This window comes from Falco biarmicus, chromosome 6 (assembly GCF_023638135.1).
Source record: "Falco biarmicus isolate bFalBia1 chromosome 6, bFalBia1.pri, whole genome shotgun sequence".
Classification (NCBI taxonomy): Eukaryota; Metazoa; Chordata; class Aves; order Falconiformes; family Falconidae; genus Falco; species Falco biarmicus.
The window spans coordinates 36954773-36975179 of record NC_079293.1 but is presented as its reverse complement, the minus strand read 5'-3'; the positions used below and the strand labels follow the sequence as shown (position 1 = coordinate 36975179).

At 38.3% G+C, this 20407-nt stretch overlaps 1 protein-coding gene across 2 annotated transcripts in view; it reads right to left on the bottom strand.

The window, feature by feature from the left end:
* MFSD2B (MFSD2 lysolipid transporter B, sphingolipid) overlaps positions 1-20407 on the bottom strand; it is a 38262-nt gene that overhangs the window by 14871 nt on the left and 2984 nt on the right. For both annotated transcript variants that reach the window (XM_056342472.1, XM_056342473.1), the window contains exons 2-6: positions 17777-17893; positions 13705-13829; positions 9594-9717; positions 7495-7573; positions 4512-4681 (exon numbers count right to left, since the gene is read on the bottom strand). In XM_056342472.1, coding sequence (XP_056198447.1) covers positions 4512-4681; positions 7495-7573; positions 9594-9717; positions 13705-13829; positions 17777-17893 — 615 coding nt within the window. The remainder of the gene's footprint in view (positions 1-4511; positions 4682-7494; positions 7574-9593; positions 9718-13704; positions 13830-17776; positions 17894-20407) is intronic.

Sequence of the window (20407 nt, the reverse complement as noted above, 5' to 3'; positions counted from 1 at the left end):
AAAAAAAAAAAAAAAAAAAAGCAGCTGTGAACAAAAGGGATACTGCATTGGCAACCTGAATGTTTTTGCTTATGTTCAGACTAGCTATAGACATACACGGTCATCTATCAAAAACATACAGCATCTGTAGAGTGATTCTAATTTTTAGTATATCCAGTTGATGTAGCTACACAGACTGCAATCTTATGTTCATGCTAGGTAGGAAAGGCTTGAGTACTGATGTAAACATAATTACTACAGTTACTGCATTTATACATAATGATAATGAAACTTCCTTTAGGCTCTAATGAATTTTAGAAATCACACATTCATGCCAATGTTTTGAGAACATGGTAGCTTGCATGCTTGTTTTCCCAGTTATTTAGTGAAATACTCAAGCAAATTCAGAAATCTTTGCTTCCTATTAGCCAGGCGAACAAAGCCTCCAAGGATACCACCCTACACCATCAGATCACATTTATTGTTTCTAACTCTGATTACACTGACTCTGGAATAAAGCTTTAAAAGGTTATTTTGCTTTAGTATTCTGTAACAATTTGTTTTATACTATGTTATCAAGGATAAAATAAGTGCTGGTTGTAGAGCTTTATGACACAATGATTATTTGATAGGAAAATTGAATTCCAAATTATCAGTTATATGTTGCAAATGAAATTATTATAAATCTAGGAAGCAGCTGGTAAATAAGCATGCAATTACAAGAATGTATTCCCAAATACAACCACTTAGTATAGATGCAAAGCTAGCCAGATGAACCATATAAGTACAGCCATTCTTTAAGACAACAGTTTTTGTTAAGATATGTACATTTCAGAAGAGGACATGGTGAAATAAAGGAATGCAGGACTATTCTTTATTTGGGATAGAGGCTTGGGGGTTTTATATCAGAGCTATAAATTAAGAGAGTTATTGGTTATGGCTTCCACAGACTACAGACTGCAGTATTGTAGATACCTGAATTCACTTAAATGAGGTGATTTCTGCCTCAAAAGCAGCCTAGTCAAGAAAGAAGGGGTTGAAAAAAAGGATAGTAACAGGACTCCATTTTGAATTTTTTATTTCATGTCTGTGTATTTTTTAATTTGCTCGAAGCAACTGAATTAAATGCTTTCTTTCACAGGTCATCGTTAAGTGTAATTCGAGCTTAAACTATAAAGGATATTCATGGTAGGCCAAATAAGATTTTCTGACCTTAAACAAAACTTGTTAGCACATCTATGAACTATATCAATATCCATACTTGGTTTTCAGCAGGAAAAATCCACTCCTAAGTTTACAGTAACAACTTCAAAAAAGCTTAGAAATAACTCTTTCTTCCACTTCCTGTCTTTAATAATGAGCAAAATAATATCAGTCATTCACTAGGTCTTCTTTTAAACTAACTGTGCCTTTAAGCAGCTAAGAATTAGTCCTTGTGACAAAAAAAGGTCAGGATCATACTCCTGAATGGTACTAAAAGAAACAGTCAAGATGCAGCCTCTTCTAAATATTTTTTGAGACTGTGGAGGTGCTTCAGGTCCATAGACACTAGTCCTGCCTCGACTTAGAGCTCAAGGTACATCAGTCATATAACCAAAATTCAAGATCCAACATCTCCTGTTGATGGTGCAGTTAAGGTGCCTATTCTATTGTTGATGGTGCGAACAAAAGGCAAGTGCTCTGTCATGCGAAGCAAGCAGCTCTCCCCGAGGCTCAGTGACCATGCATGTTCCTGTAATCCAACCAAACTGATGCCAGGTTATGTGAATGGCAAAAAAATCTGGTCCTCACATAACAGGGTAGCAGGGAGTGAGGTGGGTTGCCAGAACAGTTCGTTCAGACTATGGCCTCTGCCCAAGCCTGAAGGCTGTTTAGGAAAAAGGGCAGGAAAGAACAAAGAACAGAACTTTACCCATGGAAAACAGTTGGACAAATCCAGGCTGTTCGCAACCATGGGATACTACTCATCTACAAAACCTGAGAAGGTGACACACAAAACTCTGGAAGAAGGGAAAAGACCAAAACAAATAGCCAGGAAATACATACACACACACACGTTAAAAAAAAAAAAAGAACACGTGGCTGCTTGTAAATAAGTAAAATGAAGAAGGTAATATCTTTAATTAAATCAGCCTGTTTAGTTGGGAAAAAAAAATGTTTCAAGTCACACTGTGACATCTTCAGATCTGAAAAATATTTGTATGTCTAAAAGCTTTTCCATTGTTTTCCGATGTTAGTATCAAGTTTAATAAAAGAGATTACTTCTACCTACAAACTCTGGCTACTTTAGGCTATGTATCTTTACTATTTTTTTCAAAATAAAAAACTATTTGACATTCAACTCATTGTGACGCTTCTTTCTCCATCTCCCTCCTACCTCAAAAAGGATGGGAATGCACATGTGGTTAGACAGAAAGGAAATAAATCAAGATCATACACTTTTTTTCCTTCAAAGCCATTAAAGAGATTTGAAAGTGGAAGTTGGTGATTACAGCATAAAGCAGATTCAGACAGGGAATCTGCTGTGCAATGAAATTCAGCTTGCTCCACAACTTTTCAAGTTACTCCTCTTGACAATTCACAGAGCTGTAATACCACAGTAGTTTTCTGCATCAAGACATTGTCCTAGAAGCTAAAAAGGAAGCCAGGGTGATGTGCTGTGTCTTCTTGAAATATGCATTAGAAATTACCTAACAAGCAGCTTCAAAAATGCTTTAATCAGCCATAAAATGGCATGGTCACTTACAGAAGCAGCCCAGTTCTCCCCAGGCCATTTCCCCAGATCAGCTCCCTGAGAAGCCTTGTGCCAAAAGCAAGCACAGAGGCAGAGAACAGTGTCTGGGAGCAGGGAGAGGCAAGGGTCAGTCCCCTTCCTGGACTACCAGTAATGGTGCTAGGGTATGCACACTGAAAGCATGCATAAAAACCTGCCTTCAGCTTGTGATTTTACTGTTGCTGAAAAGTGGTAATAGGAGCTTCAACTACAATAAGCAGAGCACAAATACATACATCTTGATTTGCAAGCACCTGAGTTTAGACTCAGATCAAGGAATCCTCTTAATGGGTAATTTTATATATCAGTTAGTACACACACTGACAGAGAAATAGAGGAAAATATGAAAAGAAAGACTGAATCTAGCAACTGGCAAAAAGGAACCAACAAACTGCTGATTTCACAAGTAACAGAAAAAAACACTACACAAAGTAATTGTTCAATTCAGGGCCTGTTTCAAGACCACTGGAAACAATGGAAGACTATCAAATTGTGTTCACTGAGGTTTGGATCAGGATTTAGGATTTCCTCCCATAATAAAACTTTCTCTGTTTCTCAAAAAATCACACACTGAAGCATGAAGAGATTAAATTGCTTGTGCAGGATTACAGGAAAAATCTGCTGTGGAAAATGAAATAAACAAGCACGGATCTCTAGGTTCATTCCACATGTGAACTACTGAGCTCTCCCGCTAATTGCCTGTTACCAACCATTTACTTTCAACAGTGCTTTGTACCTTTGCAAGAATACAGATTCCAAGTAGGACTTACAGTTTCGTTCACATAACAGCCACTAATCTTTATAGGAGAGCCTTAATGATAACTACTTTGAAAAGAAGTATTACTGCACTGAAAGATCCTGTTATAGCCACCATTTTTTCATAGAATCATAGAATTACTTGAGTTGTATGAGACCTTTAAAGTTCGTATACTTCCAAATCCCCTGCCACAGGCAGGGACACCTTCCACTAGAGCAGGTTGCTCAAAGCCCCATCCAGCCTGGCCTTGAACACTGCCAGGGATGGGGCATCCACAGCTGCTCTGGGCAGCCTGGGCCAGTGTCTCACCTCCCTCATGGTAAAAAAATTCTTCTTTATATCTAATCTAAATCTACCTTCTTTCAGTTTAAAACCATCGCCCCTTGTCCTGTCACAACAGGCCTTGGTAAAAAGCCCCTCTCCATTTTTCTTTTAAGCCCCCTTCTAGGCTGCTAGGCATTTTTCTTTTAAGCCCCTTTATAGGCTGCTATAAAGTCTCCCTCAAGCCTTCCCTCCAGGTTGAACAACCCCAGCGGTCTCAGCCTGTCTTCACAGGAGAGATGCTCCATCCCTCTGACCATTTTCGTGGCCTCCTCTGGACCTGCTATAACAGGGCCATGTCTGTCTTGTTCTGGGGACCACAGAACTGGATACAGTACTCCTGGTGGGCCAAAGTAAGCTTCTCTTACTAAGCTGCTATTTTAAACTGTGAATCAGCCCCTAGTGAAAACAAAGGATGGCCATATACCTCCTAGCTACTTTACAGATTGGCATCTTCAAGCAAAGCTCCTCAGTGTAACACTGCTGTTGCACTGATATGTGGTTGCAAAGACAACAGATGGGAAACCTTGTTTGCAACAACGTGGCTGTCTCAGCTCAAGCATTACTGATTTCAAGGAAGTCATGTTCATGCTCATTCAGCTGGATGGTATTATATGGTAATACAGAAACACCCCCACCCCTCTCCCTAAGAGATTGTAGTGTGCTCCCATAGACACTTACTTGATGAGACAGGGGATCTGAGGGGTCTGGAAAGCTGGGAGTGTCATGCCAGGAGATGGTTGTGTTTACTGAGGGACTCGCAGTGCAGTGATGAGAGACATGAGCACTGGCCACAATCTGCCCCTGAAGGGCAGCTCCAATCAAGGTCCCAAGCACTTCCATGGTCATTCCTAAAGAAGAAAGCACAAATGCGTATCGAGGATGAGAACTTGATACCTTCACTGTCTACAAGCTTGTTCATTTATCATTGAAAAGAAACATCATCAAACCATTTTCTTTTACAGGGAACAAGCAGAAGAAGCAATACCAAGAACAGCAGAACTAGAAGGTTAGTAACAGAACAGTTTCAAGGAATGAGAGTTTTGTCATCTATTTTTTGATCAGCTTTTAGAAGCCTCCATGGAAGAGCCTTTTTCATGCAAGCTGCATGATGGATGTGGCTGAGATTAAGAGCCACAAGGGGATAACATAGAAACCTTTCATCTTGAGGACCAGAGCAGAACTACGGTTTAAGCGTTGAATGCTGCTTTTCCAAAGCAGGACTAGGAGCCATAATATCAGACTTTTCATCTCAAGTTTGACAGTAACTTGTGAAACATTTTTTGAACCACTTATCTGAACAGACTTCTAGGTTCTCCAACCCAACTGTAAAATAAAATGATACTTACATCAGGCTTATTTTGGAAATAATACAACTGCAAAGCTCTTGGAAACAGAAGATGCTGTTCTTAACTGCCTAAGGCCATAGTCAGGCAAAACTATCTACCTCAGCCTCAGAAAATGATTCAGATCAGTAACACTCCAAGTACCATCAGAACAAAGGATCATCTGAAACACCAACCAAGGTGTCCGTTTGGGAAAGCAAAGATCAAGGTTCTTGTGTGCTCAGAATTTATAGTGTATTAGTTTCCACCTTAGCTGAGAAAGCTGATCTCTCAGAAAGCAGATCATACCTTGAAGGAGGTCATATTTTGCCCAGAACATAAGTAGGATTTATGTTAAAGCAATTTTGGAATCCAATATTTCTACCTCGCATTCATAGTAAGGAGCAGGACAAAATTTATAATAAGCAGTTCTGCTTGTTTCCAGTAGAGGGTAATGGATCCTCTGATCCCAACCTTTTTTTAAATGCACACTTCATATTACACAGCTGTTTTTCTTTAAACAGTTGAAGAAATGCCTGAACAACTGACTATATCCACGAAAACCTATCAACGAAAATCCTCCATGAAACCCAAAGAAAGGCAGGAGTGTTTAAGTAAAACACTAGTTCAAAAAAAGAGAGTGTAAAGGAGAGTCTCACATAATCACAACCATTACAAGAAAACTTGGCTCCAAACAAATATTATTTCAAAATATACAAAAATACCAACATTTGAAAAGTCAAAATTGTGGTTCATTTCACCACTCTAACTTGGCTTAGAAGAACAGCTGTACACTCAAAAAGTTAAACCCTTTCTGAACAATAAAATGACACTCTAAATGTATAACACCTCTCAGACATGGAGGTCAACAGCTTTTATCAAATGGTTTTCACATGCCTATGAAGCCTTGCATGGCGCTAGCAATAGGAAAGCATATTTATTTGGATCACAGCCTCTGAAGACATAAAACTAGACAACAGACACTAGGTACATGGATTTAGTTAGAATTTAGGCCAGATGACTCAGAATATAGTCAGTGCCAAAGAATATAACACAACTGGAATCTCCCGCTGTTTAGTCCTGTCCTGTGACTGCTACCCCAGACTTTCTCTTGAGATAGTTGATGATAATGCAAATTACAACTGTTCCATGTGTGGCTGGAAAGGGATTGGGTTGCTCAGGGGATTTTGTATCCAGAATTTGACATGTTTTCTTTTAGCACTTCTGGCCATTTCATTGTGCCTCCATGGTCTATAGTTTTCAAAGTACTCAAGCAAGTATGCTGAGGGTTAGAAGGACTAATGGAAGAGAAAAGGGCTCTTGCCAGGAAAAGAAAACAGATGCAACATAAAAATTACAAGTTATTGTAAACAGTGAAGGGCAAGTTAAGATGTAAAAAAGTTTTTCATGTGGTATTTGACTCTTTTCTCTTTACCCTGCTTAATGCTGAGTGGCCATGAGAGCAGTTACATAACAAAGAAGGCGTGATAACAGAGCTGAAGAGAGTAGGAAGGGAAGAAACTGTTCTTACAATTTACGATCTGTACAGGAAATCTTAAAAATATTTTCATTGCACTTTTTTTGGTCTGATTGATTTGCTTCAAAGCAAAAACTTTGTCTGGTTTTGATTGTTGAAGAGCCAGAGATATGGTCTGGAAGCCCTCATTCTTTTAACTAATACAAGTCAGCGTGCTAGTTATATCACAGCAAGATCTGTCCTTAAACTACCTGGCGTATGTTAGAATTAAATAAACACAGATGAAATAAAAAGAGAGATTTCAGTTGGTGTGAACATGCACACAAAATTACTCTCCTTTTCTGGTGAGGTTAACTGTCTTGTTCTATGAGTTCTAGAATTTTTTTCAGAGAAAACAGGGCTGGGATTTGAATTTATAACATGAAACACATAAACCTAAGGACATTCAAACCAAAAAAAAAAAAAAAAGAAGAAAAAGAAGATACTCAAAATTACTTTTAGGCTTTCTTTAATTGAATGTTAAAGATTATCATCACTTTGTTTTTCCCCTACAAATCACCTTTAAATGAAATCATTACTCCCCTACCCTGGCTTGGGTAAGAGTGATTTTTATTGTTTTGTCTGGCTAGTAATAAAAAGAGCTTATAGCTAATCAGACAGTCTGAGAAAATAAAACTTCAGTGTCTCCTATTTAGCTAGAGAAGTGGAAGCATTTACAAGACAAAACAGTTTTCATCAGATATTAAAAATCTCATACAAAAGTCCACTTTAGGGACATAAACCACTAGGGATCTTCCTATAAAGAACAATTTAAAATAAAACTCAGCCCTAATCCACATGAGAAAGTCCAGATCACACTCACGGTATGCTGTTGCAGAATCCCTCTCCTTCTGGTCTGTGCTGAGAAACATGGTGAGGGCAGAATATGGTACCTGGAATAACTACGCAAAGAAAGAACATCACTTAGGAAATGTCAGGGTAAATGCTGTATTCCTTTGATATCCAGGAAAATGGTTTAATGCAACCTTGAATTCACTTACTTCGAACACCATATTTTTTAGCACAAAGACCTGTCTTTTCTTTCTGATTTGTGAAGCATATAAAAGGAAAAAAGTATCTTTCATAATATAAATCATAAATTATCAGTAAGCTTTACCAGTAATGCCATGCTCCTTCAGATTCCTTGGGAAAACGTCCTTCATAACTAGGCTATAAAGAATCTAGCTTTCTTTGCACTAGAAGATTATCATGTTTCTAGCTTAAGCTAACTAACAGGAAGCAAAGCCATAATGAAGACAATACATTTTTCCAATTTATTCAAGCCAGAAAACTGTATAAATCCCAAAATTATTTCAAATATCTGTATCACTATGCAATTTCAGGAGGTAATTGTGAAAACTAATTGGTCTTCAGCACCATTTTTCCACACGTTTCTTAATTTGAGTTAAGAATATGTAGAAACACCCAATTGCTATGTCCATGCACTGGCAAAAAGGTAGATGAGGAGCGTTGCTTTTTGATTTTACAGCACTGTATCTAGTACACAACTGATACCTTGCTGTAAAATCTTGGTGGAAACAATGCACTGGCAATATTTATTGGAATGCTGAGTAAATTAGCCCCTCTTTTCCTGCAGAAGAGGCCTTATCCCCAGTAGTACTTCACTGAAAATAACTATTGAACATTAAAGGCTTGACCTTTTGGATGGTCATGATGTGAGTGGGACTTCATCCTCACAGTGCTGAATTAAAATAAAAATCACTTCAAAAGTGTTGGAACATATACTATTGTGAAGTGGAAGTGGAACATGAACCTGTCTGAACAATCAAGTTCTTTGTGGTGTTTCCACCACTGCAGAGATCTGTAGCCAGGTAAACTAAGTCTCACAATCTGCACCCTACTCTGTTCGTATGAAATGCATTTCCATTCACCTCCATCAAACATGGCAAGTGTCTACATTTTCAGAGCCCTGCTATGGGAAACCTGTGTTTTTCCTTCAAAAGACAGCAAATAGAAAATTATTTTAAGCCATTATGAACATCCTGTGCACCATCTTTCTAAAGAGGAAAAAAAGGACCTAGAGAAACATTCCAGCTTAACATAGGAATACAGAATTCCCAGGTCCAACGGATCTGTAAACAGGAGAAAAGCCAGAAGTCAAACAAGAAATACAAACATTTTAAATGTCTAGGAACCACTTTCTCAAAACGTGATCCAGTGACATACAGTCAGCTAGGATATAAATTGCAATGTAGCTGTCTCGCTTCCACTCCTAACCTGCTGCGTGATACAGCTTTGCAAAGAAGATAGTTTCTTTCACCTTGATACTGGCCACAAGGCAAAATAGGGTGATGCAACCCCTATGTGTACAGTATGGAATGTGTCAAGAGTTCTTTGGGTTTCACTGAAATGATGGCTTCTACATAAAAGTTGCAAGTTCTGGGCTGTACTAAAAAATGTGTGTGTTCAAACTCTTCTAACCAGGCATAAATATTATGACTACTACTATCAGTATGTTTCAGCTCTGGTACCCTGACTTTTCATTGCCTTCTAGTTTGAGTTAAACCCCTCCACAAATTAGAGCCACAAATCTACTTGGTCTCCTAATCTGCTCCTGAAAACAGAAGTTAAGAGAAATGAGATATCTAACTGGAATTAGGAATCTGAATATCTCTGTGGATCTATACAAGAATGAGTTGAATATCTAGGGCACTGCCAATGAAAGTGCCTGGAGGTAATCTGCCTGAATTAGCAGGTGATTTGCCAGAGAAAGCATGGGCAGAAGCCATCAACGAGCAGAGAGTTTGATAAAAGGACATCTACCTATCCCTTAAACCCACTAGAAGTTGAAATCAAACATCAGATTTTGGTAAATTTCAGTTTACTAGATCTGAATGCATTAAGATAGTAGTAACTTGCCTGTTTGCTGCCTGAGAACATCATGACCTGTAATCAACTTACTGTGGTCAGTGCTTGGAAAATGCAGTAGAAAATCAGGTACCATGCAACTCTTCCTGATACAAAAGGAGGCAAGTACCACATAAAAAAATAAGATACTACTGTGAAGGGTGTACATGCCAGCATCCTGCAAAGAAGATTAAGACATGTCAACAATCTCAACATAACGATCGCAAAACACATTAAATTTTCCTGCTAATAATGAATATAATGTAATTTATTTTATGTGCAGTTTTCTAACTACAGTTATGCCATGTTTTTAAGTATTAAACGTTAGCATGCGTTAAATAAACAGTTGAATATAAAATGTATACAACTCTTTCCATAATATGAAAAAAAAAAAAAAATCAGCAAATCTGGATGAAAACAGCTATACTTAGGTTAATAAGACACAATTACCTTGCACATGCACTGTAACAGAATACCTATAGTGCTGTTCCTTAGTACATGTCTCAGACTACACATTTACTAGAAAGAACCACTGAAAACTAAGCTCTGTCATCACATGTCTTCACATACCTTGAATACTATGTCAGTTTTGGGCCCCTCACTACAAAAAAGACACTGAGGTGCTGGAGTGCAAGTCTTAAGAGGAGCAGCTGAGGGGACTGGGGTTGTTTAGCCTGGAGAAGAGGAGGCTCAGGGGGGACCTTATTGCTCTCTACAACTGCCTGAGAGGAGACTGTAGGCAGGTGGGGGTCAGTCTCCTTTCCTCAGTAACGAGTGATAGGAGAAGAGGAAACCGCCTCAAGTTGCACCAGAGGAGGTTTAGATTGGATATGTGGAAAAATGTCTTCACTGAAAGGGTGGTCAAGCATTGGAACAGGCTGCCCAGGGAGCTGCTTTAGTCACCATCCCTGGAGGTATTAAAAGACTTGCAGAAGTGGCACTTAGGCATATGATTTAGTGATGGACTTGGCAGTGTTAGGTTAACAGTTGAACTCTATGATCTTAAAGGTCCTTTCCAACCTACATGATTCTATGATTCTAATTTTTACATAAGCCTACTTATTATTAAGGATTCCCTCTTCCAATTTCAATGCCTTCAGTTTTCCTCTCCATTTAGCTTCTTCATTGCTACTTCAGGCAAGTGCAAATATGTTGATATTAAAAATGCTGAAAACAGCATAAAAAATAATGGACAGCCCACTGCAGAAGTTCCTACAGTCTGTATCTTCTTGAGTATATGATCATTTCTTTCATTTAACTCAACAGCAAAACTCCTAATCACTTCAAACACAAAAGGATCATCTTCAGGTGAGGAAGATGCCTTAAAAAATGAACCACTGAAATTTGAACTCCGGGCATTGACATAAACCAGCAATTAATTGTGTTAGTCTGAAAGCTATTTCAAATTGCATTAGTTTGAACACTATTTCAGGCAAACACCACTTGTCAAACTCTATGATATCAAAGAAGTGATCAGATGCTATTATTTCCTAAATGTCCTAGTTGCAACAGAATCAGGGCTCCTGTATTCTTGTAAATCAGACAATAAACAATGTAATTAGATGACCAGGATCCTAACAAAAAATATCCAAACACGTAAAAGAGAAAACAGATTAATCCCTTCACAACAGCACTACTGACATTAGGGGTCAGCTGATTATTTTGCAATCGTGAACTGAAAACCTGGAATACAAAAGAGTAATGTGGGTAAATAGTTTAGTAAAACAATGGCTTTCCCACGCTGCTTTTTGGGATGGACAGCATCACCGGGAACTGAGCATTTACAAGGTAAGTGCCAGGTTCTGGTATTCTCTGTCCCTCTGGTCCCCAGGCCACAGTTCATCCACAGCTGGTCAGCAATGGAAAACACAAATAAGGGTAAAATCCTAACACAACTCAAGGAATCTACCTTCCTCTCCAAAGTGTGAGATCTTTCAAACTGGTGTCCAGATAAAGCCACCACAGTTAAATACTTTCATAATCAATTTTTCATGCAACTTTTCAGCAATAACCCTCTTAGTATTCTTCCCCTCTTTCATCCTCTTTCCACATTTTCTTTTCCTCATTAGTGTGAATTTTCAAAGCCTTGCTGAAGTTGCTGAATATCTAATTGTCTACTATTATGTCCTTTAACAAAATATTTGACCAGATTTGTGTATTTCAAGTCAATGTCTGCTTATGCCTTTTAAAGACATTACATAGAAGAGATCAATAGCCATTGATGATGTATTATATTGAGTACAGTATTGAGCTATAGTTAACATTCACCACCTTTATTAAGGTTCTTGCTTTGCTGGCAAGATTTTCTGACTGAGCCAATTCTACTGCTTCACTCTAGATACTTAAGAGGGCAGAATTTCAAAATACTAAAATGTTCTTAAGTTATGGAAGATCCATTTTTTGCTTTGTATTAACATGATCTGACCTCCAAAGTGTAGGAACAAAATTCCCATGAAAAAAATTATGATTACGAAAAAACCCAGACAAAATCCTTCTGGAAAGAAAGCAGCTGTCTGATGAATACGTATTTAAAGTTAGAGTTATATAAGCAGTTTTCTTGTAAGAACTGCAAGCTGTACAGTAGCTGGTTTACAGTGCAAAGGTCTGGTAAGTTCATGGTTGTACTAGGATGGGAGTTATTCTATGATCAATTTTACACTAACAATAAACACATGTATTTGCAGTATTTTCAGAGAACCAAAAAAAAAAAAAACCCCAACAGAATACATCTAGTGGCATTTGTATTAAAATGTCTTTATTTTCTTATTTAATAACTTTGTTACTAGTTAATTCAGTGCTCATTAAAAAGCACTCCATTTACCTGGCCACAAACCAGATCCTGAAAAGAGAAACACCAGCAAGCTCCTCTTTCCCCGTGGGGCTCTTGAAAAAAAGCTTAATTTTGACCTGAAGAGCCCATTCCTGCCGGGGCCAAGAGCGGCTGATCTCAGCCTTCTTCCAATACATACTTGCTTACTGTTCTTTGTCAGATATAAGCTGCCCATGGACATGTTTCTGTAGCCCTAAAGCCACAAGACAGCAAAGAGAACCACCAGCTAAAAAAATGGGCTTTTTTTTCCCCCATGAAAATTCTACTTCTTTACTCAGGATACCACATCTAGTTTTGGATTTTTGTCGTGAATCAAAATTTTGGTGTTACATTAATTCAAAATATCACACACAACTTCCTTATAATGCATGAGAGACAGCACTGATGAAAGACTCCGTATTTCACAAACTACTCAGTTTCCTCTCAAATTCCAAAATACAAAAAAGGCCCAACAAATAAATGCCCTATAGTATAGATGAGCTTGGGTTCCTCTAACACGGACCAATCCTTTCCAATTTTCTTGCTTCACACCTGTCAATCTCCTTCCTATATGAGCGACATTCATTCTTCTAACCTCTCCTTATGTTCTCATGGACAACCCACGTACAAGTGTACTAGCTAGAGTGCATACAGGGGCTAGTATGTCACAGTGAAACATCACACTGTCCCTTTAGAAATGTTGATCAAAATTTCATTCATTATAAAAATCATGGTGATTTTTTTATCAAGTATTTTGATTATGGGGATGTAATAGAAGCAGGACCAGAATGACTGCTGTAAGGAAGAATGTAACAGTGTCATGACAGTACTGGTTACTTCAATGCCATGGTGTCACATCTGTTCCACATGTATGAACATGTCTTTTACTGAATTAAAAGGCCTAGAGAATTAAAGTTGATGGAGTTCCTGGAAGGTTAATGGGAGAAGTGAAGGCACACAAGGACACAGGTAGAAACAAGCTCAAACTTTGTGGAGGAGTGAAACCAAACTAAAGGAATCTAGACAAAGATGAAACTTCAGCCACAGATTCAAGAAATTTTTAGATCTGAGCTTCCAAGTTGCTTAACAACACAGCATTCTGGCTTTATTTGTTTGTGTCTCCAGTGGTAGAAAATCTTGTCTGTGTTTTCATGGGTGAGCAGGTTAAAGGGAAATAGACAACATGACAATTTTTCTTTTTGATTTTATATATATAAAGAATAAATACAATCACTGTTGTCTGGGAAACAGGCAAAGAAAAACGAGTAATTCAATGAGGTGAATGTATGATCACAACACACACACACAATATTCATATATATATATATGTAAATATATGTACACATTTATGCTTACCAAGGCATGAGCCGGCCAATTTTTGTCCATCTACTTTTGCTAATAAAAAAGCCAGCAATAGGATCAGTAATTGCACCTGAGGCTTTGCCAATGAACAGCACCAGGGAGGCATGAAATGGAGTAATCTGAAAGTACAGACAGTATACTGTAAACAACAGCCATTGTTCCACAGTACAATGAAATAGAATAAAGCAACTTTCCAGAAAAAAACGCAGTGTTTTAAAGAATAATGACGGTTCATTTAGAAAACATGTCTGCTGCTGTCATAGAAATTATTATTGGTTACCCATAGCAAACAAACGAGACACTGAGACAGGCACCATGCAAGAAAGTATTAGAGGGGAAAAGTGCAAGGAGAGATTATTAATGTGTTTGGAACTAGAAAAATGAGCCAGATAGTCAAATAGTAGCCTTAAGTCCTTGTGTTAGTCATAAAACCTAACAGAGCCCCTCTGTAATTATCCCCTCACTTTGTCCTGCACACAGCCCAATTTCCCACTATCTTTATCTTGACCTGATCTAGAAAAAACTAGAGGGAGCTGTTTACATATGTTCATGGTTTTTCATCTCCGGAGATTACCCAGCAAGGCTGCCAACCGGTGGCATGCGACTGTGGAAGAGGTTGTAGCACAGGAGACTTTATCCACTCGTAACTGAGCTGTGGCAAATGAACTGTATAAGGCACATCTGTGCAAATCAAAGCTGCCAGCACATGTCCAAGAAATTTTACTTGACAAATGTTCACGGATTACATAAGAATAAAATGGCCAAGTAGAAAACCCTTTGAAACTAACCCAGGAGGAGCATACTTAAGTGCCTTTATAGAAATAGTTTATCCCAAGGAATGTAGTTATTTTTCAGATGTATCTGTGGAGAGCTTAGGAATTTGTATCACACAACGTTAGAAAAGGTGGATGCCCTTCCAAGCGCTCAGTTCATGCCACTGAAACTATAGGCCTGAAAAAAAGTCATTGAAATCTATATAAACATGAATGTTCCCCAAATCAACCTCGAGAGAGAATGCTGAAACAGTCTATGTGGCTTAAACAGCAAAAGCAGACAAAACCCCTTCATCTGTATGCTGCTTCATGCTACTGGTGCTCCAATGCATCAGGAAGCCTTGCCAATGGAGCTGCTGCTACACCAAATGAGCTAGTATCCTCTGCTTTTCTGCAGAGCTTACTGCCTCCTAGGCAGCATCACATTGCTTCCAGCTAGTGCAGGTCACTGGCACAGAGAATTTGCTGTAGGTATTTCCTCAGAGGTGAAAGAAGGAAGCAATAAACTCTGAACGTCCTGGATGACCTTTGTAAAAGGTAGGTGCTATGTACTTTTGTAATCAAACCTGTTAAATTTTAGACCAAATTACGTGAAATTGCAGGGACAGCCAGTCTTCCTGACACCACCAGCTCCAAGGCACATGCTCCACTCTAGAAAGCTTACAAACAGGGAAGGATTGTGAATGGTAGTCTCCAGCACATAAATGACAGTGGTTCTCCAAGCATCCTATCGCTGCACTGTAGGACAAGGCTGGGATGGGCTGTGTCCTACAGCAGTTTACTGATCACGTCAACGACCTTTGCTGACCTGTGCCCTCCCACAGCCAGGGTGGCCAGTAGCCCACCAGCCCTGAGGCAGACTTGCCACACAGGCTGCACTGGAACTGCTCAGAAGTCACTACTGCTCAAGAGACAGGTCAGCCAAAACAAGAACAAAATAGCAGTCAGAGAGACGGGTTGAAATACTGCAGTTATGAGGGACACAGGGACAGAAAACTTCAAATTAGGTGGGTAATGCATTTTTATTTTGTTCAGATAACTGGAATAGACAGAAAGGCAGTGGGTATTAGTTAAACAGAGGTGGAAGAAAGTCTTGAGGAAAATTAAAACCTCTCTTATGTTAGGAGTGGAATCAGTGTAGTCACCCTGTCTTCATCATCAGTATGGGCTTACATATCCCTTGGCTGCGTTTTTTAGCTTCTAAATGTAGACAGTGTCTGTCAGCACCAATGCCAGAAACTTCTCAGTGTTAATAAAAAGCTAAAATATGGTAAATTCACCCATCACAAAAGGAATAAAGACCAGGATCCTATCTATTATCAGAGGTTTTGGTGCTTTCTAGTAATTTGACTCAAGGGTACTATGTGGACATACATTTATATGTCTGTAGTTTATACAGGTAATTTAGATGGAACATGGAATCAAATGGAAAAACCTGTAACCTACAGAAAGTGAATACAAATGTACTTTTCTTAGGAAGGATCCAGATTACATATGAACAATTACACCTAGTGAGTTTCACAGTCTCTCAAAGAGCTAAAACAGTTCTGCCCTCTAAGTGGGAAAGAATTAAATCCAGGTAGTGACTATAAAATTACATGCTCTCCCCTGAAAAGATGTGGAAAACACCACAGGATTTCAGAGCTGTTTATCAGGCTTTGAAATAAATCCTGTCCCTGCAGGATTACTTCAGAGAACAAACTAAACCATCAAGGAACAAATAATTAAGGCCTTTAATGAAGTAGTAAGTGTATCATTACAAACATTAAGCAAAATTATTTGGTTTCAGTAGGAGCCTGTTAACAAAATAATAATAATTATTATTATTATTATTAATTTATTTAGGTAGTGCCCAAAGATGCAAGAATGGGACCCACAGCTTTCTGGATACTCTACACAAACAAAGAAATAAACAGTGCCTAGCTTCAAGAATTTTCTATTTCTGTGATAATCAGAGAGCGGGGAAATTGCCATATTTATAAGCACCCTGGGAAAACTGTATTAATGTCTTTCTCATTCAGTTCATGCTTCATCACCTCCAATGGCTTGTATTGCCATCCTTGATCCTTGATGTAAGCATGAAACAGCTGTAGTCAGAGCTGCATCCACCTCCCTGCTGCATCTCTAGGTTACCCATTCCACCTCCAACTCCTCAGACCCCACACCACCCACTTGACACCTTTGACACTGCTGTCCAAAACTGGCCCCTTTTCTAGATCTTGTGACTTTGATCTCAGCAAGACAATCAAGATACCAGTTTTACATGCCAGCCTTATTATGTTTCCAATTTTATCAAGTCACACCTCAGCTTCTGGTATCAAACTTTGTAGGAAAACCATAAATCCAATCTTTGGGATGCCTCTGCTCCCCACATCTTGATATACTATCTTTCTGCATCTTAAACAGCAAATGGATAATATGGATAAAATGGATAATAGTGTCTAATCCGGAACCTCCTGTTCTTTCCAGCAAATAAAAAGTCATCAGTTCTGAAAGCCACTCATGTAGTTTCAGCTACAGCTGTTCTCAAGGTCCCTGCAATTTTGCCTCCTCTCCCTAAAGTCCTTTTTTCTATCCTGTAACTTTATCTGTCCCACCTAGTTACCACACAGACATACAAGACAATCCAAAACAGTAAAAAATGCTTATAGATTGATTTTCATTGTTTCTCTGCTGTCCTGAAATCTAGCTGGAACAGCTGAAAGTCAGATGAATGGGATGACTCCTACTGCTTTGTTTTACCAGATCTGCTTCTACACCAGAAAGCTACAGACTAGAAGCAAAGAACCTTCAGGAAGGATAACTCTGCTTTCTTTGCAAAGAAATTATCCTAGACAAACCAAGTAAAATTTATGTGAAATTATGTTGACTACTGGATGCAGCTGCAGTGATTTTTAACTAAACCAAACTAACAAAACTTCACAACCTCAACATGGTGCTATTAACCTTTCAGACCTCATATCTTACACACTCTGACTGTTGACACAGAGAACTGCTTTTTCTAGTCTGCAAGTGTGTGAGCTCTACAGTGCTTAAAGCTCTGCTGATGATCGCAAACCAAGAGCAAACAATGGCTACTTCAAGACAGAAAGGAAACTAGTGAAAAAAAATAAATATATATATATTTCTGGACAAGTTCATATAGTTTCCAGGGCACTGAACAGCTAGAGGCAAAGATAATAAGACAATTTAAAAGCTTTATTAGTCAACTTGCCTTTTATCATTCCAGGGACATAGCAGACATCAGAGTAGAGGTACAACTACAATCTGTAAAGGTTTCTTGTGCTACTTACGTGGGCTATATCTAGCAGGTAGATCTGTAGGAAGAAAGCAGCAGCACTCCCTGCCACTTGATTTGGGGCACCTCCTATTGCATAGCATAATTTGCTGCAGATCGAGAGCCTGTATTCCTGTTCAAAACAAAGGAGAACACATGATGAGAAAAAACAGGTACACAAGTTAAAAGCTACAGAATTCATGAGGTTAAAGTCTAAGGTTAACACCAAATTCAGATATTTACTTCACAGGTATTCCACTAAAATCCATATAACCTCAACCCCTATCATCAACAGGCATTTGGATATTTGTTGCTTTGACTTTTAATGGCTTTGTTCCTTAATTCAGCCCCTAAAAACAGATTTCAGTGTTCCTACAAGGGAATCTATGCTTATCTACCACCTTCTTGCAAGCTACTAAAAAGGAACAAGTCTGCAAACAAGCAAGATGAGCTTAGTTTTTTCTTTGAATACTTTTTTTTTTAAGGGTTGAAAAGTTTTTTATTTAAAAAAAATAATTGCTTATATTAATCTTTCAGACCACAATAACCTATATATACTCTCATACCACAGTAATTCGACAACATTCAAAGCAGGAAAGTTCCATAGTCAAACACAGACTGAATAGATCCCAAACGTTTGTGCTCTGTTCCTTCCTTATTTGTTACAAAATGCTGGCGTGACCCTGGTAAAATCACTTGATTTTGTACATCTTCCTTTTGACTTGGCTTTTCTATATCTTTTGTGAAAGTTGGCATAATAGGGAAAGTAATTTTGGGGCCCAAGTCCTCTTCAGGAAGGACTCTTAAGTCACTCTAAAAAATTTTGCAAAACTGTGCTCTCTCATTTGCCTTTTGATGTTTGAAAAGTACCATAAGCATCCAAGAATATTCTCTAATAGAATTGTCAAATAAGAGTAAGATAAAAGCTGAAGATAAGGTTTCACAACAGTGATTAAAAGACAAAGAATGCACATAGTCTAACAGAAAGTCTAATGAAGAACACAGTTTTCCAATAATAGAAGTTCTAAAATACTAGAAAGCCTTAAAAAAAAAAATCTTAAAACTTAATTTCATGCCATAAAATTCAAAATATAGGAAGAAAATGATTCTTCATTAATCTTGCGTTCATTTCAAAGGGGCAATATATCAAGCTCAAATTTAGACTTACAGGTTTTCAATCCTTCTTTAAAGATTGCTGTCAGCAGGAGCCAGGAAACATGAAGAGCATCAGCAATGTTAATCTTGGGCTCTGTGCTACACAAGCCCTTAATTCTTACATTAGATCAGGATAAAAACAAAAATATAGTAACAAGATCCACCACAATGACAATATTCTGATGCATTACCTAATTTCTGAACATTTTTAAATTTACTAAGTACCATCACCTTTACTACCTAACAGTTTTGTTAAATTTTAGATTTCTACACAGAGATCTACACACATTTCATCATCTAAGCATTTTCTTTTGAACTGTTTTATGCGAGTGGGTGTGAACAAGCAAGCACAAGTATCAGGACATCTTTCTCTGTGGAAACACAAAAAGGAAGGAGGAGTGGCATCCCATTACTATGCCCAAATGGACAGTGTCAGGGCACAAGCTGCAAGATGGTATTCCCACAGCAGACCCCACTCATACTCCATATTAGCAATTTTCTTCTTTCCAGGAAAAAAACAGAAGAGTGATAAACAATCATAAGACAGACTTCAACAGAACAATCTACTATTTAATTTGATAAGAGATGTTAAACACAGCAGTCTGCATACATATTTGCTGAACAAAGTGACTCTCAATTTTTCATACATAAGTCTTATTAAATGTGGGCTTTACTACACTTGTGAGGTCCACAGAATCATGTCTGCTTGACTCACAACACAGTCATCCTGAGCTTTGCTCCAGGAGTTGTACACTTCTAAACTTTATCATACTTTTATTTTTTAATCATTCCCTTCTCCTAGCCTCACCTCCATCCTCTGAGAAGTTAAATTACTTTTAAAAGTTTATTTTCCTTTGATACCTTCCCCTCTGATCTCCAAGCATTGGCAAGATGACTTCCAGCTGAAATCAAGAGATATAAACCACTACTACGAAAATCCTGTATTCCATTCAACCCCCAAAACAACCTAAGAAAAACTTCTAGATCCATAATGCTGCTTTCCCACTTATTTTCCCTAGTAGCAGTCATAGAATCACAGAATGTTTTGGGTTGGAAGGAACCTTTAAAGGCCATCCAGTCCACCACCCACCACCACCCTGCCATGGGTAGGGACAACTTCCACTAGACCAGGCTGCTCAAAGCTTCATCCAACCTGGCCTTGAACACTTCCAGGTATGGGGCATCCACAGCTACTCTAGGCAACCTGTTCCAGCACCTTGCCAAATGCATTGTAAAAATTTCCTCTTTGTGTCCCTCTTTCAGTTTAAAATCATTGCCTCTTGTCCTTTCGATAGCTAAGGCCATGATAACAGAAAAAGTAAATGCCTCTCATAACATATTATTAAAAAAATAAAATTATAACACAAAGAATGTTAAGTTCTCAAGAATTAGTCTAATTAAAGTTGTGGTATAGAAAACAGTCAACCAAGATCTAAATTTACAGGTGGTAGGCAGTACCCCTTTCTTTATCAGTTTCATGTTCTTAATGCAT